Source organism: Lissotriton vulgaris, chromosome 4_1 (genome assembly GCF_964263255.1).
Source record: "Lissotriton vulgaris chromosome 4_1, aLisVul1.2, whole genome shotgun sequence".
In the NCBI taxonomy this organism is placed as follows: domain Eukaryota; kingdom Metazoa; phylum Chordata; class Amphibia; order Caudata; family Salamandridae; genus Lissotriton; species Lissotriton vulgaris.
Window position 1 is genome coordinate 1,674,406,322 of NC_141691.1, and position 25,895 is coordinate 1,674,432,216.

Consider the following 25,895-nt stretch of genomic DNA (forward strand, 5'->3'; position numbering starts at 1 on the left):
TTTTTGTTTAGCCAGCTATTTCTTCCTGTGACTCTAGTATTCTAAAGTCATAGTCACAAACAAAGACATCACCTCTACATTTTCGTGTGATGTTTAACTATTTTTTTGTATATTAAGTGTTTCTGACAATATCAGAACAAAACTTCTAACTCTCATTGGTATCCTCAGGTCACATTAATCATTTTGTGTAATTTCTGAGCTGCATGAAGTATTATTTGCATATGCGGGATTTGTAGGTCCACAACCATTAGTTTGTGAATCACACTAAGCCCCCATTAGTTAGTGAATCACATTAAACCCCTGTTTTCCATGTTGAATGTAGAAGTATGGTAGCTATACCAACATCCCTGGCCTTTCATGCGGGCATCGTCATAGCAAGGTAGAGGAGTGCTCATTCCAGTTCTCAGAAGTCCTTCCAAGAGCCCTAGATTCTATTTTTTAATTCAAAAGCATATTTTCGGATTTTATGAAGAAAGAAACATAAAGAAAACAGTTCAAATCAAGTTGTCTAGAATCTTATGTTGTTATGTTACATTGCGTGGTGTGTTAGTGTAGCGCACCGTATTGTGGTATATCAAGTTGTTCTCTTCCATTGACTGAAGTATTTAGTTGGATTATGGAGTATTGTGTACTATAGTTTGGAATTGTGCATGGTAGGTCTGTTTTGAAGATCAGTACAATGATGCATTGCAGAGTTTAGGGTAACATGGCAGGGTGTGCTATTGAATAGTGCTGAGTGGTTTTGAATGAAGAGGCATGGTATATTAGGTTGTTTAATGTGTTGGGTAGAGCGATTTGAATTGGTACAGTATTGTATTATGTGATGTATTGAGGTATGGGTGATGTGCTCTGGAAGTATGTGCTCACATGTTTTGTCGAATATTGGGCATGTAGATGATAAATTGAGTGGTAACGCAGTGATCAGAAGTAACAGTAAAGTTTTGCTCTGTGCTATCTGGCTGCTATTTGATATGGTAGGCTGTGATATGAGGGTAGCGCATTTGTATGACTTGTGCTGGATGTTAGTTTGGTGAGCTATCATAAAGAGTTTTATTCTAATATAATATATTCTTAGATGAGGTGTAGAGCAGTGTGGCTTGTTGTGAAGTAATTTCTTCTCTTAGTAGGTGATGAAGTGGTGTTGTGGAATCTTAGAGAGGAAGCCCATTGTTATTCACAAACTGCACTTTTAAGTTACTACAGACAAAAATGGAACCAAACATTAGTAAAGTACCTAGGCTTAGAACTGATGTAAGTCCAGCAGCGCTCATGGCCAACCACCAATACCACAATATCCTCCCACAGAAGATAATGGAGGTAGGGACTTAAAATAAAACCCACAGGAAATAATGTAAAAATAAATTAAAAGTGTTTAAAATAAACTATTATTTTAAAAAAAGATATGAAATATTTATTATTTGATTTGAAAATATTTGAATAACCCTTTTTGACATTTGAAATTCATGTAATGTAAATAAATTACTTTTAATTAACTGTACATCACATTTAATTGTTTTAATGTGTTTTGAAAATATTAATTATTTTACTTTAGGTGGGAATTTACTTTTTATTTAAACTTAGAAAATAATTTTTACATAAAAGTATTTATATTAGTTAAATATGAAATTCAAAATTATGTTGATGATTCTGTAATGTTTTGCATTCTTATGTTCTACATTTAAAGTAAATACATAATGTAAATTCACATTAAAATTTAACATTAAATATCTTCACAAATTTTTATTGAGTTCAATAAAAAAAAATCTCTCCACCATACTTAACATAGGAGGACTTGGACATCTATGATAAGGCATATGGAAAACTAAAAGAAACTCTAAACTTTGGAAACCGTGGCAAGGATATTTTTATGTTAAATATTATTGTAAATTAGTTTTATGTATTTGTTTTAAATGTAGAACAAAAGAAAACAAATAATATATCAAATTAATTTTGACTTCGTTCTTGATATGATTTAGATATATTGAATTACATAATATTTATTTCCTGTAGTTTGAATTAAAATATAAATTACAATCTAAAGAAAAAAATACACTTTTAATATTTACCAATCATTATTAAAAGTGGTGTATAGAAATAATAAAAAGTAATATAGTAATATGTTTGGATACATTCGTGTTATAATAATTTTTCATTTAAAAAAGGATTCTTAAAACATAGATTTAATTAATAAATATACATTATTTTAATTTGTTGAACATTACATGATATTTGTTTAGACTTTTATAAATAATTATTGTACATTTTTTTCCTATTGCATTTTATTGCAAGTCTCCATTAGTTTCTACATGAGGGTGTTGCAGTGGTTGGCCATGTGTGAACTTACTACTGTCTCTTTTGACAGTCATAACTTTCACTTGAAGATGTTGCTCCACCCCCTTTCTCAGAGGTGGCGATGTGCATTAGTAGTAAAGTTACCCAACAGTGTCAGTGTAAACACACAAATGCAAATTACTCACTCAAGTGTAAGTTATCTTAGAGAATAGCCCAGTTAAACCTGAATGGTTTGATGCTCAGATAGAAAATGCTGAATCATGATATGTGTTTCAGTGATAGTGCAATGACATACCTGTAGTTGCCCTAAAAGATCTCTCAGCATAGGCCTATAGGGAGACTATCATCCCCATAAGCCTGGTCCTCCTCAATAGATTCTCCATCAAACCCTCTAACATTTTAACAGATCAGTTCTCAAAAAAGTAAATCACTTCAGGACAAACACTAGTGCATGGTACAGAGAGTGTGTAGGTATTTGCCCATAAGTATGGAAATAATGATTGGGTTAGAAATATGGTTAGGTAGAAATGTAGGGTTATGTTTAGGTTATGTTTAGGGGGATAGGCTTTGAGTAGAGTCAGATATGGTGTGAGGAGTGAATTATGCTCAGGATAAAGGTATAGGTTTCTGTTTGAAATGGTGTTTGCACCCTGTCTAGGTAAGGGCCCACACTCTAGTCAGAGTAAGGGAGTAACACATCTAATATAACACCCTCTAACCCCCGGTAGCTTGGCATGAGCAGTCAGGCTTATCTCAGAGGCAATGTCTAAAGCATATGTATATATACGCACACAGTAATAGAGTAAAAACACTCCAAAATTAGTCCACACCAGTTTAGAAACATAGCCAATATTTATCTGAATTAAACAAGGACTAAACCACAAATATCCAACATACACCAGCAAAGATATCACTTTTCAAAGGTTAAGGAAATGTAGTCCATTGGAATCTTTGGACACGTCACTATTAGCCCAAAGTACCTTGGAGGTGTTAAAATTCAAAAAAGGTGCAAGGCACAGGGGAGGTGAGGCACTTGGAAAAACAAAGTGATGCAGTGGTTCCTCACTCTCAGGGGATGTGAAGCGGGAAGTGATATGTTGGTTCCTTACTTCTGTGCAGGGGAGGTAATGTGTTAGTTCCTTACTGTCAGGGGAGGTGCTTCACCCATTCCTTACTGGAAGGGGAACTAAAGAGTCGATCTCCAGACACGCAGCCTCAGTTCCTTACTGCTGAGCAATGCGATGAAGAAATCAGCGCCCATGGATGATGCATCAAAAATCCAGACACACTGCGTCGATTCCACAGCTGTGAAGCATGCACTACGTCGGAGTTGGAGCTGTGTGCCACAGACTTCGGTGATGCTATGCTTGAAACTCATGCGGTAGGGAACCATGCACCGGTGCTGGCAGTAGCAATGCGCAGAAGTTTGTAGTGATGCGTCAATAAAAACAGATGCTGGGAGTTGACGTGTGGATTTTCTTCTTCAGTCCACCAGATTCCACTTCCGAGGGCCCAAAGACAGAATTTGGCACCACTTTGCAAGTCAGGACTCTCAGCAGAAGAGCCCAGAAGTGTTCTGATTTTGGGGTGTCAGAGGTCCATTACTTATACCCCTTTCTGCAGTTGAAGTGGGCAAACTTCAAAGGAAAGTCTTTATAGTGCACAAGAACCTGCCTTTCCCTGACCTGGCTCCAGACACATTACATGGGGTTGGAGACAGATTTGTGTGAGGACAGACCCACCCCTATTTAGGTGTCAGTAACAACTCCTCCCACCACTCTAACTCCGGAAGGCCCATCAGCCTGGTGATGGTCCATCAGAATATGCAAGGCACATATCAGCTCCCTTTGTGTGACTGTCTACAGTGAATGCAAAAGAGCCCAACTGTCATTCTAACTCAGACATGGATTCTACAGACAGGCAGACACATTGAAGGGTTAAGCAAGACAAAGCCCACTTTCTAAAAGAAAAAAACAGCAGTACTGACATAGCTGTATATGAACTTTTTAATTGACTGATCATGACTTTTAATCAACATGATCACAAATAGTTTCTTTTATTCGTTCATTGCGAACTCAAACGTTAAATTCAATCAATCTATGTGAAGATAACTGTCATAAACATAGAAGCCGTACAGAGAAATTTATATACATTCCACACGCCCCGGGCACACCTGGTGCCCTTTACTAGGGACTTATTAGTAAATAAAAATGCCAATGATGGATAAGCCAATCAACAATACAATTTACACAGGAAGCACTTGTACACTGGTCTGCAGTGGTAAAGTGCCTAGAGTCCAATAACCACCAAAAACGAAAGGCAGCACACAGTCAAAAACAGGAGCTCAGAAGCAAAAAGACAGGGAAATCATGCCAAAAGATGGCAGGTTTAACAGGTTTTATTCCTAATGGCAGCAAAATTCAGTAATAGGTAAGAGATTTAGTTTATAGTAGATTAACCTTAGGTGGTATGTTAGGGTTTGAGTTACAGTACGGAATGCTGTTGGGGAAAGATGTCTGAATAGGAGTTATGGTTAGACATGGAATAGGAAACACTTTCAGGGATGGGTTAAGAGTTATGATTTTGGTATGGGATGGGGTCATGTTAGGATTAGGGTTCAAATAATGGACGTTGTAAGTGATGGAATGAGAAGAAGTACTGGTGAAATGATTGCAGAAGGCAATTTCGGAGCACAGGAGAACTACCTGTGAAGGAGACAAGAAAGTGCATTAACCCACCAACCTCTCTTACTTGCATTGGACTCTGGTATTTTCCTCAGTTTACATTTACTCATATTTTAAACCTTAAGGTTGTACTGGAATCCTACCGGGTCTTCACCTGTGGTCTGAAGCAGCAGTGTGCAGGCATCTTTTGAGCACCCAGAGACGACATTACATTTAGGGCCTACCCTAAGCTACCAGGCAGAGGTAGAAACCGAGGCATAAATGCCTTGGCAGACCTAGAAAGCAGGCAGCCACCACAGGAAATGTTTCACAGAGTCTGCAGATCACTGCCCACCAAAGGGACTAAAACCGTCTTGGTTCTCAAAGATAAGTGCAAAAAGAACTATTGATGGTCAGAATGTAGAACAATGTCATACATTCACCCCAGTACAGAGATCTGGGCCTAAATCCATCGTTTTTTGCTCACCATGCCATTCCAGTTTGGATCCAGCCATATGCAAATCAGTCTTGACCCTGTGCCCAATGGGAACAGTCTAGTCCGAACTACAAGGCCAGGTCCTCCCTGGACTGGAAACAAGCATCCTAGGATCGGTTTTGGGCTGTCAGCCCTCATTAGCCAGGATAGCTTGACTCCAGTGGCATGGAGAGCAAGGGACCCACGTCTGGGCATACCCGTCCCACTCGTGGTGACAAACGCAAAAAGAACAATTGATGGACAGTATGCAGAACAATGTCATACATTCACCCCAGTACAGAGATCTGGGCCTAAATCAATCGTTTTTTTGCTCACCATGCCATTCCAGTTTGACCCAGCCATATGCAAATCAGTCTTGACCCAGCGCCCAATGGGAACAGTCCAGCCCGAACTGCCAGGCCAGGTCCCTCATCAGCCAGCCCTCATCAGCCAGGATAACTTGACTCCAGTGGCATGGAGAGCATGGGACCCAAGTCTGGGCATACCCGTCCCACTCGGGGTGACAAATGCAAAAAGAACAATTGATTGACAGAATGCAGAACAATGTCATACATTCACCCCAGTACAGAGATCTGGGCTTAAATCCATTGTTTCTTTGCTCACCGTGCCATTTTAGTTTGAACCCAGCCATATGCAAATCAGTCTTGACCCTGCACGCAATGGGACCAGTCCAGCCAGAACTGCCAGGTCAGGTCCTCCCTGGACTGGAAACAAACATCCTTGGATCGGTTTCAGGCTTTCAGCCCTCATCAGCCAGGATTGCTTGACTCCAGGGGCAAGGAGAGCACGGGACCCACTTCTGGGCATACCCGTCCCACTCGGGTGACAAATGAAAAAAGAACAATTGATGGACAGAATGCAGAACAATGTCATACTTTCACCCCAGTACAGAGATCTGGGCCTAAATCCATTTTTTTGCTCACCATGCTATTCCAGTTTGGACCCAGCCATATGCAAATTAGTCTTGACCCTGCGCCCAATGGGAACAGTTCAGCTCGAACTGCTAGGCCAGCTCCTCCCTGAACTGGAAACAAGCATCCTAGGACCGGTTTCGGTCTTTCAGCCCTCATCAGCCAGGGTAGCTTGACTCCAGTGGCATGGAGAGCACGGGACCCACGTCTTGGCATACCCGTCCCACTCTAGGTGAGTGTCTGAAAAGTTTCAGCACTTCGTCCATCATCTCCTTGTATTTGCTTTGTTCACCCTAAGTTGACAGGGTATACCCAGAAGTGGATCCCTTGCTCACTATGCCACTGGATTCAAGCTAGCATGGCTGATGAAGGATTTTACCCAGAAACCGGTCCCAGGATGCTTGTTTCCGGTTCAGGGAAGACCTGGCTTGGCGGTTCGGGCTGGACTGTTCCCAGGAGGCACAGGGTTAAGACGGATTTGCATATAGCTGTGTCTGATCTGAGGTGGCAAAGTGAGCTAAAGAATGAAGATGGATTCAACCCAGATCTGTGACTGGGGGTGAGTGTCTGAAAAGTTTCAGCACTCCGTCCATCATCTCCCTGTGTTTGCTTTGTTCACCCTAATTTGGCAGGGTATGCCCAGACGTGGTTCCCTTGCTCACTTTGCCACTGGATTCAAGCTAGCCTGGCTGATGAAGGGCGGTACCCAGAAACTGGTCCCAGGATGCATGTTTCCGGTTCAGGGAAGACCAGGCTTGGTAGTTCGGGATGGACTGTTCCCATGAGGCGCAGGGTCAAGACTGAATTGCATATAGCTGGGTCTGAACTAAGGTGGCGAAGTGAGCTAAAGAATGATGATGGATTCATCCCAGATCTGTGACTGGGGTTGGGTGTCTGAAAAGTTTCAGGACTCCATCCATCATCTCCTTGTGTTTGCTTTGTTCTCTCAAAGATAAGTGCCACTGGTGTCGACTGGCAACCACCGGCACAAAGTTAGCACTGCCTACACCACCTCCCTTGAAGCAGGCCTTGACTGCTAGTTCATGCCTACTTGGAGAGACAAGGAGGCTCAGTAGGGCTAATTTATTTTCAATTACAAACCCAGTTTTTGCAGCCTAGGATACTAAGACAACTTAGCCCGGACATATTTGAGTGCTTGGTGGGCCCAGCTAAGCCCCCCAGAGAAAATGTCTGACATACCACGAGTGTATCTTCAATTGCAGGAAAACTGTTGGGGTTCAAGGGGGCCTGGTGCCTTCTGTCTAGTTCCCCGTTCAGCGGATTTAGCTTAAAGTGCCAAGTGCATATGCAAATTTATGGATGCTCCCTAGGGCTCGCTTTAAAAGGGGGCTGCCAACAGGAAACATGTGCTTGGTTTCTTCATTGGTCCCTTGCCGTGTGTTTCCTGTTCCTGTGGTTCTACCTTGTTCCCTTTCCTTCAAGCCCTGTTCCAGCGGTCTTTTCTAGTGCTGGGGTTTGATCCCCTTCTTCCCTGTTACCCTGTTTCTTATTCCTTTGGGCATTGCTGAACCCTTATTGGGGACCTGTTTTTGATATTCGGTGACGCTCTGGGATTCGCGGCTGCGTTTCCTATGAGTTCTGGCGTCCCGTTATTTACCCTTTTTTGTATCCAAACCATCTTGTTGTACGTTGTGTTTGGGTGTTTTCACGAAGGAGCTGAATAACGGCCATTTTTTGTGCTACCTTCATGTTCTTTTTTAGATTCCATGGGTTTTTTGGGTGTCTTTCGAATTCCCTCGATGCCTTTTTTCTCTTGTCCCTTTTTTGTCTTATGATTGTGAATTCCATCCCTTTTGACATTCTCGGTGTTTCCCGAGGGGGCGTGGTTGGTCTGGGGTTACGCAAGAAACAACCAATACGATTGCAGTGGAGTGGAAGAAATCTTGTTTCGTATCTAGCCACTCCCGTTTGTTAACTAGGGTAAGCAGGGAGGTCGGTAGTTCATGTGTGTACTTGGCACTGGTATTATTAGTAGGGGTGTGTTTAATCTTGTCCCTTTTTTAATTTATAGCGGTCTCGTCTGTGTCAAGCTGTCAGCTGCCAAGAAGCCAGAGGAGACGAGCTGTGTTCCCAAAGACCTTGGGTTCCCTTGTTTTGTTACCCACCTTCTCCCGGTGTCGTGTTCTCCACCATCCAATTTGGTCGCGGGTGTTGGGGGTCACGGTGAGGGCAGAGGATTGGGACGTTATTCACTCCTGCGGTGTTGGGCTGGTCGGCATCGGAACAGAAAACCAAGCCCACAAATTAATACAACGCCCGAGTGAAGAATGGTTGAGGAGGCAGCGGGGGGGGGGGGCTTCTACGATACAGGAATTTATGCAGGACTTAGCACTCATGCAGGGTGAAGTCCATTCCCTGCGTCAGGAGAATCAGGAGTTACGGGTGACCCTGAGTGAGGTGAAGGAAAGCACTAAGAGAAGAGGGAGGGATCCCTCAGTAAAGGCTAGGCCCCCCTTGATTCAACCAGCCACATTTAAATATGAGAGGAGTGGGGGCAGAGTGGGTCTTCTTCTCCTTTGTCAGTTACAGTGAATACTCCTGTGCCGGTGCCTCTCGCAGCTCCAGAGAGGTTTTCCGGGGACAGTAGCAGATATGCTATTTTTATGAACCAGTGCCATTTGCACTTCATGTGTCACCCAACCGCTTTTCCTGACGATATTACTAAGGTAGCGTTTGTGATTTCATATCTCTCGGGTACTGCTCCTGGTTGGGCGGTCCCCTTAGTCGAAAGCAATGACGCTGTGTTAAGTAGTTTCCCGGCCTTTAAGATCCAGATGCATAGTCTGTTTGCTAAGCATGCGTTCATGCAGGCAAGCGATGTTGAATTGTTAAAACTACGGCAGGGGAAGCAGGATCTTCTGGGTTATGTGGCTCTTTTTAATCGCCTAGTAGCAGAGACACAATGGCCCATGGCAAAAGAACCTCTTTATTTTATCAGGGCTTGTGCGAGGACTTAAAAGATATAGTTTCACAGGTTGTAGACACCCCCGAAGATTGTGTTGAGTTCATCGATTTGGTGGTAAAACTCAACCATCGAATGAGTGAAAGAAAAGGGGAAAAGATCACAGTATAATCCAGCTCCCATCTTGCTAAGTTATTGTTACTACCATCTTTCCTGGCGCTTAGAGGCCTGCAGGTGATTAGGCGCGCTATAAAATCCCATTAACAATAACAATAACAATAACAATAACAATAACAAGATCAGGTTTCAACCCCCTAAGACAACTGTACCCAAGAGAGAAACATCAGAGAATGGGGGTGTAAAAACAGATCCCAAACCTATGCCTTTGGGTGGGGTGCGGGGTCCCTTATCCAAGGAGGAAAAGGAGCGGAGGCGCTTGTTGCAGTTGTGTTTGTATTGTGGGAGGGGTGGACACTTCGCTCGAGAGTGTCCAGTGAAACCGTCCCGGATACCAGTGAATAAGGCTGTGGCTTTCGTGGGAAGGGGGTGTGAGAGACCTTCTGTCCTTGAGAGTGAATTTTGTAATCCATATGATGTACAAGGGGCGGTTCAAAGAGTCCCGCATCATTTCACGGTATCGGCTTGCTTCGCTTATTCATCAAGTGGTAGAGCTTCCTTGTCGGTGTTATTGGATTGGGGGGCCACAGGGAAATTTATGGACATTGGGTTGGCCAAGAAGCTGATGGTTCCCTGTGTGATGAAAAGACAACCTGAACACGTGAGGGCTATTGACGGCACGAAGCTAATCTCTGGGTCGATTGTTCTACAAACCGAACCCCTGTTGATGACATTCGATAATGGGCATTCTGAGATAGTCTGTTTTGATCTGATAGCCGCACCAGCTTTTGGGGTGGTACTCTGGGTGCCCTGGTTACAGGCCCATAATCCCAGAATCGATTGGGCATGGAGGTTGGCCATGCTTGATTCGGAGTATTGCCTTCTTCACTGTTATTGTGAGGCGACTGATTGGGTGTCTCCGTTGTCTTGTGCAGCGAGTGGTTGCGTTCAGAACAGTTTGCCTCCTCATTTGTGGCATACAAGGAGGTGTTTGATAAGGATCAGGCGAGTGTATTGCCACCACACAGGGCTTTTGATTGCCGTATTGATTTGGTTCCGGGGGCCATTTTGCCCTGTAGTAGGGTTTATGCGTTGTCGGAGCCGGAGGAGAAACATCTACGGCAGTATTTGGATGAGATGTTACAGAATGGGTTTATTCGACCTTCTTCTTCGCCTGTATCATCCTCCATATTTTTTATACCGAAGAAGGAGGGTGATCTTCGCACTTGCGTGGATTAAAGAGCGTTGAATAAAGTCACAATAAAGAACAAGTACCCATTACCTCTCATTCCGGTGTTGTTAGATCAGCTGCGACATGCCAAGGTGTTCACAAAGCTTGATTTAAGAGGTGCTTACCATCTCGTTCGCGTCCGTGAGGGCGACGAATGGAAAACGGCGTTCCGTACCAAGTTTGGTTTGTTTGAATATTGTGTTATGCCTTTTGGTTTGTGTAACGCCCCTGCCGCTTTTCAGATTTTAATTAATGAGGTTTTGCGTGAGTTTTTGGATATCAGTGTGATTGTTTACATTGATGACATACATTTTGGTTTTTTCCCCGTCCTTTGAGGAACATGATGCTCATGTTTCGCAGGTTTTGTCTAAGTTGTTGGAACACCGTTCATTTGTTAAGCTGGATAAATGCACATTTGGTGCGACACATGTTGAGTTTTTGGGATTCTTGATTTCTGCAGATGGTATTAAGATGGATCCCCGGAAGATTGAAGCTATTGTCAACTGGCCCATACCCACATGTATTAAGGATATACAGGTGCTACTTGGTTTCGCCAACTTCTACAGGCGTTTTATCAGTCATTTCTCTGATATTGTTTCGCCTATGATTTCATTGTTGCAGAAGGGAGTGGTGTTTGATTGGACGCCTGCAGCACAGTTGGCTTTGGAAAGATTGATCGGGCTTTTTACATCTGCTCCTGTGTTGATGCATCCTGATCCTGCCCTTCCATTTTATGTAGAGGCGGATGCGTCCCAGCTAGCCATTGGGGGCGTGTTGTCTCAGCGTGACAGTGAATCTGGGTTGATGCATCCAATTGTGTTTTTTTCAAAGAAACTACTACCGGCTGAGCAGAATTATATGGTAGCCGAGAGGGAGCTATTGGCCATAAAGCTTTCTTTTGAGGAATGGCGCCATTATCTTTGGGGGGCTCGTCACCCCATTACTATCTATATGGATCATAAGAACTTGGAGTTTTTCCGGTCCGCTAGGGCTTTGACTCCCAGACAGATGAGATGGGTGCTATTTTTTTATGAATATGATTTTACCATCAGGTATAGGCCAGCTGCTCAACAGGGGAAATCTGATGCATTATCTCGGATTTATGCGGATCTGTCACAGGGAAGCATGATGGAGGAGTCCTGTTTTATGATTCCCAGTGATAAGATCGTTGGTTGTGCCTCCATAGATGAATTTATGGTTAAAGTGCAGGATGAAATGAAACAGTTGGATCTGGCTCCGTGGCTGTCAGGACCTGGGATCACGTTAAAGGGTGGGTTATTGTATCAGGCAAAGAAGTTGTTTGTGCCCCCTGAGTTGCGTACACTGGTTCTTACATATTGTCATTCATCGTCCTTGGTTGGGCCTCTGGGGGTCAATAAGACCAAAGAGCTGTGTATGTGTTGGTTTTGGTGGAAGTCTCTGGCCCATGATGTACAGGTATTTGTGGCCTCATGCCCGGTGTGTGCTGTTAGTAAGTCCTCGCACATGTCTCCATCTGGGTAGTTGCACCCTTTGCCAGTGCCTCCCTCCCCCTGGCATACGGTCAGTATGGACTTTGTGACCGATTTGCCGCTTGATTCAGGGTTTACAGCCATTTTAGTTTTTAGTGGATTTATTCACTAAAACTGCCCACTTCGTTCCCTTGCCAGGGTTACCTACGTCTAGAGAACTGGCTGATGTGTTTATGGCCCAAGTGATCCAATTGCATGGGGTGCCTACTGCCATCGTTTTAGATAGAGGGGCACAGTTTGTTTCACATTTTTGGACTGCCCTGTGTCGGTCATTAAAGATGGAAGTACGTTTGTCGACAGCTTACCATCCACAAAGTGACGGGCAAACAGAACGCACCAATCAAACCATGGAGCAGTATTTGCGCTGTTTGCTAACGTCACTGACGGGCAGTTGGGTACAAGCCCTTCCTGTGGCTGAGTTCGCATATAATAACAGCATGCACTCAGCTTTAGGCATGTCACTGTTTTATTGTTTGATGGGGTTCCATCCCAAGGCAATTTCTATTCAGCCATCTGAGAAGGTGCCAGCAGTGGATTCCCTGAGTAGGGGTTTGATTGAAATCTGGAAGAAAGCCCAACAGAAACCATTTGAGTCCAAGAAAGCCATGAAGGTACAGGCAGACAGGCATAGACGGCCAGCTCCTCTGTATGCAGTTGGGGATAGGGTTTGGCTAGCAACAAAGAATCTGAAGTTGCCGGGGCCAAGAAAATTACAGCCTCGGTTTGTGGGTCCCTTTCCTGTCCAGAAGGTGGTGAATCCAATTGCGATCAGGTTGACTTTACCGGCTGAGTATAGTATTCTTCCTGTATTTCATACCTCTTTGTTGAAACCGTATGTCACCACTTCTAGAGAATTGCCACCTCCTCCTCCTGTTTTGATTGATGATAATGGGGAGTATGAGGTTAAAACTGTTTTGAATGCCAAGCGGATGAAGGGAAGGCTGTATTACCTTATTGACTGGAAGGGTTATCCCCCAGAGGACCGCTCTTGGGTTCCGGCGAGTAGGGTGCATACTGCCCGGTTGGTTAGTCTGTTTCATCGCCTACACCCTGGAAAACCTAGGCCGGTAGGAAGGCTTTCGGGAGGGGGTACTGTTGGGGCTCCAGGGGGCCTGGTGCCTTCTGTTTAGTTCCCCGTTCAGCGGATTTAGCTTAAAGTGCCAAGTGCATATGCGAATTTATGGATGCTCCCTAGGGCTCGCTTTAAAAGGGGGCTGCCAACAGGAAACAGGTGCTTAGTTTCTTCATTGGTCCCTTGCCGTGTGTTTCCTGTTCCTGTGGTTCTACCTTGTTCCCTTTCCTTCGAGCCCTGTTCCACTGGTCTTTTCTAGTGCTGGGTTTTGATCCCCTTCTTCCCTGTTACCCTGTTTCTTATTCCTTTGGGCATTGCTGAACCCTTATTGGGGACCTGTTTTTGATATTCGGTGACGCTCTGGGATTCGCGGCTGCGTTTCCTATGAGTTCTGGCGTCCCGTTATTTACCCTTTTTTGTATCCAAACCATCTTGTTGTACGTTGTGTTTGGGTGGTTTCACGAAGGAGCTGAATAACGGCCGTTTTTTGTGCTACCTTCGTGTTCTTTTTTAGATTCATGGGGTTTTTTGGGTGTCTTTCGAATTCCCTCGATGCCTTTTTTCCCCTGTCCCTTTTTTGTCTTATGATTGTGAATTCCACCCCCTTTGACATTCTCGGTGTTTCCCGAGGGGGCGTGGTTGGTCTGGGGTTACGCAAGAAACAACCAATATGATTGCAGTGGAGTGGAAGAAATCTTGTTTCGTATCAAGCCACTCCCGTTTGTTAACTGGGGTAAGCAGGGAGGTCGGTAGTTTGTGTGTTTACTTGGCACTGGTATTATTAGTAGGGGTGTGTTTAATCTTGTACCTTTTTTCATTTATAGCGGTCTCGTCTGTGTCAAGCTGTCAGCTGCCAAGAAGCCAGAGGAGACGAGCTGTGTTCCCCAAGACCTTGGGTTCCCTTGTTTTGTTACCCACCTTCTCCCTGTGTCGTGTTCTCCACCATCCGTTTTGGTCGCGGGTGTTGGGGCTCACGGTGAGGGCAGAGGATTGGGACGTTCTTCACTCCTGCAGTGTTGGGCTGGTCGGCATCGGAACAAAAACGCTGGAGGCTGACCACCAATATCCTCCCATTCCCCTCTTCCTACCTATTGGATGGATGTTAAGCTGTGCCAGAAAGTGCCTACATTTTTATTATATTAATTTTTAGAAAAACACTATCTTTAAAGTTCTTCTTTCAGTATTTTAGAATATTCCCTGACTAGCCTTCTGAAGCAGTTTGTATGCCAATGTGCAAGCAGTGAAACCTCAACTGGCAGTAAGAACTACTGTAAAACAAACCTTTTGGAGAAGGGAGAAAAGTAGAGTCAATGTATAGAGGCCAGGGCTTAAGCACCTTGGTAGCTTTGGTGTTTATATATTCTGAAAGCTGAAACACTTCCTTAATTCAAATTGATATCCTTCATCTTGACCTGCAGAAGTCACCAGGAAAGTCATACCTGCATGCCTCAAGCACCAACCATCCATCATGTCTGCAAATATTTAAAAGCATTTGTAAAACAGCTGTAAACAAGTGTGCATGGGTGGTCCAGCGTCCCTTGGGTTGTTATTTATGATCTTAGAATGGACCTTAAACTGAACATGCAATCGCCCTTATCATACACCATTCCAATGTTTTGGACACCAAGGTCCTATTTCTGAAGAAGTCCTGCAATGCAGCAAGACAGGGAGAGATATAGTGCATTCCTGTTCTCTCCTTGCGCTGGCACACTGAGATGCAGACAGCCATGCAAGGATGGATGAGTTACAGGTCAGATTGTTTTTTTTGCAGGAAGTGACACCTTCCTGTTCCAAAACAATACATAGAGCTCTTTTACTCTTTCTAAGAGTGCTTCAGAATTCAGCACACGTGGCAAGGGCAAAAACAAGGACAAATAAAGATATTTCTCCTCATTAAGCCTCCTTTTGGAAGGTGTAGCATTCTGACACATTCCCAGGTTTACGAATCTTTGTAAATCTAGGAATGTGCCAAAATCAATAGTTGGATGCATGGTAACACACATGATCCACCCATGGACGGCTTCCCCATGCGGAGTAATCCAAGGCAGAAATTTGAGCTACCTTACATTACTTTGGATTTACTAAGCCACATAGAGCCACACAAGGTGGATTTGAGTGGTTAAGTAAATCTCACTTAAGCCATGTTGCCTTGCGTCGCCTTGCATGACGCAAGGGAAACACAAGGGCTTAGTAAATCTGGTCCCAGGTTTCTTCTGGGCCAATGCTCTTGAGACCACCTTAGTTTTCTTAACCACAACAAGTGTTATGTATGTGTTCCTAAATTGACCATTCTATTCATGAAGTATAGCAATAGGGCTTGTCCACGATTCCTTTCTTTTTTTCCACCCTTTTAACCTTTTCCAATTTTTATAATTTGTCAGTCTGGTGCTTTTGCTACAAAACAGCCCGTACATTGTTAGTATAAGTGAATGTTTCCACCATACAGCTTCTACTACCATCTTGTACAGTGAACGTAAGCTAAAGTGTCATTTTATGACAGGTGACTGACAATCTATTGGCCTGAGTAGTCATTTAATTAGTTGAAGAAATGGAGAAGCATTGTTTCAACACTTAGGCAGTGGTAAATGTTTGCTTGTCACAAGAACAAAAGGCATGTGGTGTTTTTGACATATCAAAGGTATACAACATAACATAACACAATAGCATAAACAAAGCAGCATAATATCACAATTAAGACATAACTAGGTACAAAAGAATAAAAACAGAATGCAGCACAACAGCCACAGTACAACACATCCTGGCACAACAAAGCGCCTCACAAAAAACATGTACAAACATTCTTGTCACACATTTAATGGCTGCTCCTCCTCTGCTAAGGCAGAGGGGAGTCATCCCACTGCTCTTAGATCAGTGAAAGAGGGCAAAATAAAATGATAATAACTTATGTTATTATCGTTTCATGTCTGGTTGTGTGGGGCTGGGTTAGGTTTGGTGAGGGTTGTGGCTCTGGGAGGAGGAGTGGACTGTGCACACTATGGGGTCTAATAGGATGGCGGACGTTTGGCTGCCACCGGTTCGGCTGAAAAAACCACAGTTGATGCACAGAATGCAGAACACTATCATACATTCACCCCAGTACAGAGATCTGGGCCTAAATCCATCGTTTTTTTGCACTCCTCACCACCCCAGTTCAGACATGGGCCATATGCAAATCAGTCTGACCCTGTGCCTCATGGGAACAGTCCAGCCCGAACTGCCAAGCCATGCCTTCCCTGGACCAGAAACAAGCTTCCGAGGACCGGTTTCAGGCATTCTAGCCGTCTTCAGCCCGTCTTGCTTGAATCCAGTGGTGTGGAGAGCATGGGACTCACATCTGAGCATACCCATCCCACTCGGGGTGACACATGCAAAAACCAAAATTGATGGACAGAATGCAGAACAATGTCATAAATTCACCCCAGTACAGAGATCTGGGCCTAAATCCATCATTTTTTTGCACTCCACACCACCCCAGTTCAGACATGGCCATATGCAAATCAGTCTGACCCTGTGCCTCATGGCTGCGGCCTTCCATCGGCGATCATAGCCCGCAAAACCACCGGTCACATTAGCTTGGCGGTGATGACCGCGGCAGTGATAAATTCCACCTGACACTTTTCCGCCCGTAGCAGTCCACACGCTTGCCTGGTGGACGGAGCTGGACCACTAAAATAGGGCTGGTGTAGGGCCAAGCTCGGCTGGCATCATAATCATGCCGGCGGTAACCAGCCTTTCTGCTGCGGTCGTACCGCCATGAAAAGGCATGCAGAGAATATCTTTGGGGGCCCATTGAGGGCCCCCAATGTGCTGGGTGCACTGGGGGGGTACCACATGTCCCTGTACGCGGTGGCAGGTACTGTGCATTGCCTGCCACGCAGTGCAGGGATATGCAGGACCCGCTTCTTTTGACATTGCAGCTGTGCTGCTGGCAGCAGCAACCGCCTCAATGTTAAAGGCCGTGATCATACCGCCGCGGTTGGATTTCGACTGCGGAGCATACTAATTGGACCGGCGATTATGCCGCGGTCCTGGCAGGCGGTCTTTTCCTGCTACAATGGCAGTCGGTGATTTTCCTACGGCCACCCTAATAAACCCCTAATTGCACATGACTGCTTGACAGGCCGTTTTGGCCTGGGCAAGCAGTCATGCGCACATTGCATATTCCCCACCAGGCTGTAAAGGACAGCTGGTGTGGAATATGCACAGGCTCCCTGTCCCTATCTGAGCGCCGATCCACGGTGCGTAGACCAATCAGAATGCTGCATTGCAGCATTGTGATTTGCTCAGCGGAGCCTGTGTACCTGGGAGCTTCCTGCTTCTTCTTCCGGACCGGACTGGAGAAGAGAAGTGGAGACGGAGAGGCAGTGGAAAAGGTAAGTTTTCTTTTTTAATATTGTCAAACCCCCCGTCACCCCTACCAGCCCCCCCATGTTGCCTACCAGCCACCACTGCACACATTACTCCCTCCAGAAACCAGCTTTTATAATATAGTGATAAAAAAATGTTCACTACTTTAACTTACCATCAAGGATATGATATAGCGCTCGAAAAATGTTTTGTGATCTGACCCCTGGTTTCCACTTTGCTGAAAGTATTAGCTGTGTGAAGCATAAAGAAAGTGTTTTAAACTACAATAATTCCCATATCATGATTTCTGTCCTGGTCATGGTTCCATCTCATTCCAGTGCAAAGAGATTCCCATGAGCTAGATCAGGTCCTTGTGGTTTTGGTTGCACCACAAGCCATGACATCATGTGCAATTAAATATAGTAGCAAAGTGATAAACCTGTAGCACTTTGTAAAGATGTGAATTTGTAATTGGTGTCAAGTTATAGGTTCTAGATGATATGCCTCGCTCTCTGAAAGCCAAGTGTTATTGTGGCCCTGTTCCTTTCCTCCAACAACAAACAATGTCGCCTATTTGTATTACTACAGTTCTTTATTGCATATTAGAGTTCAAGCTAACTGATATTTCACCTTACTGTGCACTACTGTACATGTGCCACTGTACTTATCCCAACATCATTCTCACAGAAACGTGTGCAAGCAACATCCCACAAAATACAAACCATTGCTTTTGATTCAATATAAGGTTCAGCGATTGTCATAGAAGGGAGAAATGCTAAGAATGGGAACAAAAAGGCAAGTGTGTGCAAGAGTCAGGATGAATGGTGCAACCTGATTCAACCACCCTGCTAGGTTACAGTCTTGACATGGCCTCAGAATTAGTGTAGATAGCCTTGGACTGCTCATTGTGCGCATCACAGAAGAGCACTCACTTGTAGAACTGACTTTTACAGAGTGCAGCCTGTGGTTGTCTCCACAACGATGCCCTGCATCTGCAGATAAAAAGGGTATTTGAAGAGTCTTTAAATCCATTTAAATGTTCTAAGTGCGCAGACTTTGGAAGAGAATACTAGGAGCTGTCTCAAACATAGTATTCCAGGAGCGCAGCAGGTGTGTGCCCTCCTTAAATGCCCTGGGCACTCTGGTATGACAGAGCAGACAGCAGATGCTTGTGAAGCTCGTTCGGTAATACATATTTTTCCAGCACACATTTTTCTCAGGCGCAATCCTAAGGAGGTGGTCCCTCATTTGTAAGGGGGTATGGCCCAATGCAAATGAGTGAAACATTTTACCTCCTCGCCCCGCAAAATCATGGACGAAAAGGGCAAGAGGCTATTGGAGAGACCCATAAATAGATGCTGCGCAGTCAGCACACCCCTGAGGCCAGTTTCTTATAGAGACAAATGGGTCCCATGACCTCCCTGACCTACCCCTGCAGGTGGGTACAGTCACTCACTACACCCGTCTGCAAGGGCTTATGTCCTGTCTTGTAAACCGAGGTGCATGCCGCCTGAACTTTGAAGACTGGCCGATTGCTTCAAAGATCTGATTTTCACTAATGCGCTGCCCCCAGGAATGCTGCGACCTTGAAGCAGGTCTGGGGGCAGCTCATTATCTGTAATTGGGTGCACTCTCCTTGTTTCCACCCGCTTCACCTTGTTAAAGGCATGACACAGTACAAACAGGGACGTGTGCTCTGTATGTAATTCGGCCCCCGCTGGATTCATCATGGTTCTTTTCTCAGTGATTTCTTTAAAAAGGTTCTTAAGATGTATATATATATTTACTGTACCATACTACATTGACTTTATTTTTGCTTCTGCAGATGGAGAAGTTCCGCAGCATTTATGCCAGTGCTGAAGATGAATCACCATGCCACATGGTGGACAACTTTCGTCCAACACAACCCTTGAAGGGCCGCGAAGTCAGGGCCTCCTTTGATTAGGATTAGTCTAGTTAAAGTACACTGTTCCTGCTTCAAACTTGTTGAAATAGTCCATGCCAGTCACAAAAGAGTCTTGCTTTGCTGGACATTCAGTGTCATAGGTCTGACCTCAAAGACTCCAAGCAATCCAGTGAGACAGGCTACAAAATTCTCAAATTAAGCGAGACATATAATCAAAGGCACAGCATCCCATTAAAAATGTCACGGTTCATTTTATATACAATTCGCCTCGCCTCATGCTCATAATGGTAAATTTATGAAGGAACTTTCAAGATAAAGGAATGTAAACTAATGGATAGCTGTGTGTTGTATTTCATAACCTGCAGAATGATGTTTTGAGTTGTAAATTGTAGAATTTTAGTCTAATACTAAGCTATGCATATGCAATAAATTGCAATCCAAAGTATGTGTTAGAGTGGAAACAAACAATTACATACATTTGAAAACAACAGGTAGCAAATGAATGCTATACAATTTATATTATTGCTTTTGGATATTGCTGTCACTATTTAGGAAGAAATGCAAGACGTTCTTCTGTATGTCATAATATATATTTAACTATGTAATCAGTCCATGTGATTAAAATATTAAAATTGTTCGTCTTGCTTTGTTCTAAGCTGGCATTCAAATCCTATTAAAGAATTTTCTTTCAAGATAGGGTCTAGCTGAAGATATTTATTTGTGTGTGTGCGTGTGTTTTTTTGTCCTTGGGCCTCCTTGAAGATACCTATTGCTTCCCAGAATCTTTCTTCATTACTGGAAGGGTGATCAAAGGATGCTGCAATTAAAGTATACGGAACTCTCTAATAACTGTAAAAACGTATCGCTAGTTTTCGTATTAGAGTCTTGTGGAAGAAACATTACTATTTAACTGTAATAAGAAACTAACACCACTTCTCCACTGCAGAAACATGTGCTTACATGTCAGTTGTGACATCTCAATGACTGTTGCCACAGCCAGCTGACAATATGAAAAGCAGGTCAGTGAGCAATCTGAGACGGCTGCATAAGGACATAAAGGGGGAACTTGTTTTTTTGAATTTTTTTAGATACTGGATAATATTGCTATTGTAAATAAGACCTTTAAAATTTGGGTCAAAGTTCACAAAATAGTTTTTTAAGATGGTGTGTTTTTCATGGGACTATTTAGGTGGAAGGTTACAAGAAGCACAGCTGTTGGATTTTTTTGTGATGATTACCATTTTTGTACTACTAGTGGCAGCCGGTACGGTATGGGGGTAGTTGGAAAAAAATAAAAATTCACTTACCTGATCTCGCCACCTCTCTCCTCTGTCTCTCCCAAGTCGTGACTCAGGAACCACCCAGGCTCCCCATAGCCAATCACAACACTGCAATCCAGCGTTGTGATTGGTCTGAGCACTGTGGTTCACGCTCAGACAGGGGCTGGGGGCCTGGACATGTTCTCCACCCAGGCTGTAATGCAGCCTGCATGGAGAACATGCAAAGCGCACATGACGCTTTGGCCAGCCTGAGACGGCTCACCAAAGCGCCATGCACACTGCAACCACTGCCTCCCTGACGTCAGGGGAGCCAAGAACTGCCACGCCTGAGACATACTAAAAATATTATGATGATAACTTTAGTTATTAGGATTTTATTTTTGCTTTTACACTGCTCCATGAGCTGTGGAACCATGCTCCTCTGCCTTAGCAGAGGAGCCGCAACTGTGTGCTTCTGAAATGCATTATAGTGATAGCCTAGTTTTGAGGCTTACAAAGAGAAGCCTATATAAAGGGTGATAACACTGTAACATGAATAATTTGCTAACAGTGACATGCCAATTTTAAGAATTACAGTGAGCTCAAAGATTATTTCACCACGTGAAAAATACTGCAGCTTTGCTGGCTTTTGATAACCCATGTTTCGGACAAAATGGTTCTCAAATGATTTTCTCGTGGATAATGGCAAGTGCTCCAAAAGCTACGAGGACACATTTTCTATAATTTTCCACTTATGTTCCTCAATGATGAGAGGTAAATGTCTGATATACTTAGGAAATCAAAACATCCAATAAGAGCAGCAGGCTATCAGTTGATTCCTCCGTGTTCTACAACAGCTTCAGTGCAGATTTCCACTGAACTAGAGTACATTGTACCTTGTTTCTAAACAACTACAGGAGTGCACTTCTAAAGCCACAGTTCCCCAGAGGAGGGTACTTACAGGATCTCCGGGTAGCAAGCAGAGTTCAAGAGCAAAGACCAGTCAAAGGCCAGTTGCCACTGGTCAGCTGCATACTTAGGAAAAACGCCTCTTGAAGCTTGCTGTTTCCTCATAGCCCCACAGGAAGTCGGCATACTGAAGCTCGAAGTACATTTCTTTCTCCTGGGTTCAAGAGGGAGACATTGTTACCTCTCAGGTCATAGAGGGGAAGCCCAGTTCACTTCTGATCTTCTGCAGGGCCTGAAACTGTTCTGATGGGGTGTATTGGGATGCCACATTCATTTCTGGCACTTACTAGTGCGTGAGATAACTTCTGGCCATTTCCTCATTAATAGGGTAAAATGTCTGGGGGGACAACCCTACCTATATTTTCAGTAGTTCCTGTTTGCCTTACTGTATACAGGCTCAAGATGCCTTATGTCAGGGCATATTAAAGATAGCGAAATTCTTCGGCCACACCAAACATGGGCTCTGAGGATTGTGAGTATGTAGGGGAGTACACTATGATAATCCTTATGCTCCTCCCACACACAACACTAAATCTAGTTTCTAAAAGGCCCTGTACTCCCAACAAACTAAGAAACAGATGTATGGTAGGACAAAGGCAGGCTCCACTCGCACCCAGACACGGGATTCAATAAATTTGTTCTGGCATCCTGTTTTCTTCCTTTCAAGTGTGTCAAAGTTTTACATGTGATGCAAACAGACCTGTCACACAGGATGTGACACTTTGCAGTCCACAAGCCTCCACCCTAAATATTCTGCTGAGCTCAAAGGAGTCATCCTAATGCATAGCTCCTGGGAGGTATTTCACAACTCGTTTACACCTCAATCAGGACTGAGGACAGACTGGGAGCTGACACAGGCTAATGCTAATTAATCTTCCGAAAGCACAGGTATATAAGGTTTCTAAAAGGTTTTTTTCTTAATATTTATTGAACATGAAGTATAACTATCACACATAGGAGCAGATTCCAATCTCGCTGGGAGAAGGCTCTGTCCGACTTGGATCCGGAGGGCTTTCCGACTGACTCGTGCTCCGGGGCTCCGGGGCTCCGAGCACCCCGAGCGCCCGAGTACGATGCGAACAAGCACTGACGGATACGGGTCGCTTCGAGCCCCATTGAAATCAATGGGAGCCTATTCTACGATGTGTACATAGGCTCCCATTGACAAAAAAGGTACGCACAAGGGCGCCCCGTGTAGTGGGGACGCTTCTATGACACCTGCACCGTACATGCATGTGTAGGGGGGACCCTTGGCTCTCCCCCTGTGATAGACTCAAAAGGCGACGGGTGAAGGGGGGTCTAGCGCGGACCCCCGAATTCCACTTCCCGGTGCGTTTACGTGTCAGAGGCTTCGACTCAACCTGGCTGTCCAATTCATGCATCGTACTGGCTGGGTTGGAAACCGCGTCCATTGCATGGCACGGTTTGCTTACGGATGAGACGTACAGAGTGGTTCAGACCCGGAAACGATTCGGTCGGCTATTTTGCGTTTCTCGCATCGTACTTGCTCGCTCGTACATCTGTACGAGTTGGTCGGAAAACACGGTTACACCTCGTACTTTTTCCGGCCGGATCGCGCGTGGAGCCCTTCCGAGCGAGATCGGAATCGGCCCCATAATGTTTGAGTTATTTTTCCAGCTGTTCCCACTTTTGAGTTAGGAGTATTTGTATGTTAATCTGTACTCTGGTTTTCCACAAAGGACAGCTAGGCCTACCACAGTGAAAATAGATTTGTGTGCCTTGTCACCGTAGGGTCATGGCAACATTAATTTTCTACACGTCCCTCCTTAAAATACTATGCACCCTGCTCTATGTTTATGTTTATGTTTTTGGGATTTTTATTGCGCACAACTACCCTGGGGTGTCTCGGCGCATATCGAACTTCCTGGGACAGAGAGCAGCCAAATGAATCATTGATTGAATAACCAGGTTTTCAGAAGTTTACGGAACATGATGAGAGTGGGACTGGTTTTGACGGACAAAGGGAGATAGTTCCACAGCCTGGGGGTTGCTACTAGGAAACGTCTATCTCCCCAGGTAGTGGTTCTAGTACGTGGGACAGGGAGGAGGTAGGTGCAGGATGAGCGAAGTGATCTTTTAGGGGCATAGATCCGAAAAGCATCCTTAAGGAACCTGGGTCCTGAGTCATGGATGGCCTTGTAGGCGATACAGAGTGCTTTAAACTTAATCCAACTCTTAACTCTTAGCCAATGCAGATGACGTATGGCCGCGGAGGTGGGGCGGTGACTGGGGATGCTGAGCAGGATTCTGGCTGCCGCATTTTGAACTGATTGTAGTTTGGTTAAAACCTGTTCTTGCGTGTTGAGGAAGAGAGCGTTGCCATAGTCCATCTTAGAAAAAACGAGAGTGGTGATCAATGTTTTTCCTGCAGCTGGAGGGAGATATGGCAACAGCTTCTTAATCTTCCTCAACATATAGAAGGAGAATGCGACCACTGCATTCACATGGTGCTTGAATAACAGCTTGTCATCGAACATGACACCGAGGTTTCTGACCCTGGCAACCGGAGTGGGAGGTGAGCCCATTTCACTGGGCCACCAGATGGAAGACCAATCCGGCAAAAGGTTGCCAAAGGGCATCACCTTGGTCTTGCCCGAATTTAATTTCAAGCAGTTACTCGACATCCATGAGCTAATGGCCAACATCCCCTCCTGGAATCTTGCAGCAATGGCTGTTCCATCCTTGTGCACTGCCAACACCAATTGGGTGTCATCCGCATAGGTGGTTAAGCGCAGTCCGTGTGCTTTTATAACCATCGCCAAATCCGCCACATATATATTAAATAATGTGGGGCTTAGCGAGGAGCCCTGGGGCACCCCACACGGAGGGGTGAAGGTGGGCGAGTAGAAAGTGCCTAATTTCACCGCCTGCGTACGGTTGGCCAGAAACGAAGCAATCAGGTCCCTGGCAAGATGGGTCACCCCCAAGGATGTGACACGGTCGATCAAGAAGGAATGATCGACCGTGCCAAAGGCAGCAGACAGATCTAGGAGTACAAGGACCGCCGCCCCACCCTGGTCCATGATAGTCCTAATCTCGTCAGAGGCCTTTATCAAAGCAGTTTCTGTGCCATGGCCCTTCCTAAACCCGGGCTACAAGGCATGAATGGGGGTGACTTCTTAATATTTGAAAGGAAGTTCTTTCTCTGTCAAAGGTTTTATCTTTTTTGTCCTCATTAGCCACTTTATCGTTCCAAGAATTAACAGACCACCAAAAAAAGTCCCTGAAAGGTAGGTACCTAGAAAATAGCTCCATTCTTCTCAGGAACAGACCAGATATCTTGGCGGGAGGTACCTCTGGACGATCTTACTCCATCAAAGCCTAAGACAGGCTATCGGCCCACTTTCTTCGTGGCATGGGGGAGCCTCCCGTTGGACCTGGAGTACTGGGCCTAATCATCAGACCCGGGAAAAAACAAAAAACACCCCGGGTTCTCTGACAGTTTTATCTCCACTCAAGTAGCAAATTCCAAAAGCCCAAACTACGGGGACTACAAGCCCTTGCCATATCTTTTTTAGATATTTCATAAAGTGATGTCAGCCACTCTGCATGAGTCGGTGGATTGACATTGACCCAGTTTTTACAGATTTGTCTTCTTGCTATCAAAATAGCATAAAAACAAAAATGACCTCTCTAACCCCCCAATGTTATCACTTAGTCCAAAAATGACTAAGGACCAAGAAAAAGAAATCTAGGTTTTAAGGATTGATTCAAGAGAAGCCTTAACTTCCTGCAGAAACTGCTAATGTTGGGACATTCCCAAAACATGTGAACATCTGAGGCTGCTGGGAGGAGACATTTATTGCAGCACTTCCCTGATTGGAACTTAGACAGTCTTTGGGGAGAGAAGTATGCGCGATGCAAAGTAAATAGATGATTGCGCCTCAGCCAGGCAGGTTTGATGACTTTATACAGGAGACTGAAAGATCTCGTCCATAATTCTTCCGCCTGAACTTCTCCATTCCCTCCCCACAGTTCTGCCGGGAGGTTGAAGTCTCCGTCCGCTTCCTCCATAATGTTCCAATACAAAAAAGCAACTTCCTTACCACCCCTAACTTTCTCTACTAGATTTTTTTCTAAGGAACTGTATCCCCCCAGTTTAACCTTTTTCTTTGTCTGTTCAGTTCTCGAGAACCAGCTTGACAATTGTATATATATAAAACAGGATAAAGGTGAG

At 44.6% G+C, this 25,895-nt stretch overlaps 1 protein-coding gene across 1 annotated transcript in view; it reads left to right on the top strand.

The window, feature by feature from the left end:
- Positions 1-20,161, top strand: part of CA3 (carbonic anhydrase 3) — a 260,543-nt gene extending 240,382 nt beyond the window's left edge. Inside the window, exon 7 of the mRNA XM_086965952.1 lies at positions 19,389-20,161. Coding sequence (XP_086822078.1) covers positions 19,389-19,508 — 120 coding nt within the window. The 3' untranslated portion in view covers positions 19,509-20,161. The remainder of the gene's footprint in view (positions 1-19,388) is intronic.
- Positions 20,162-25,895: the final 5,734 nt, after the last annotated feature.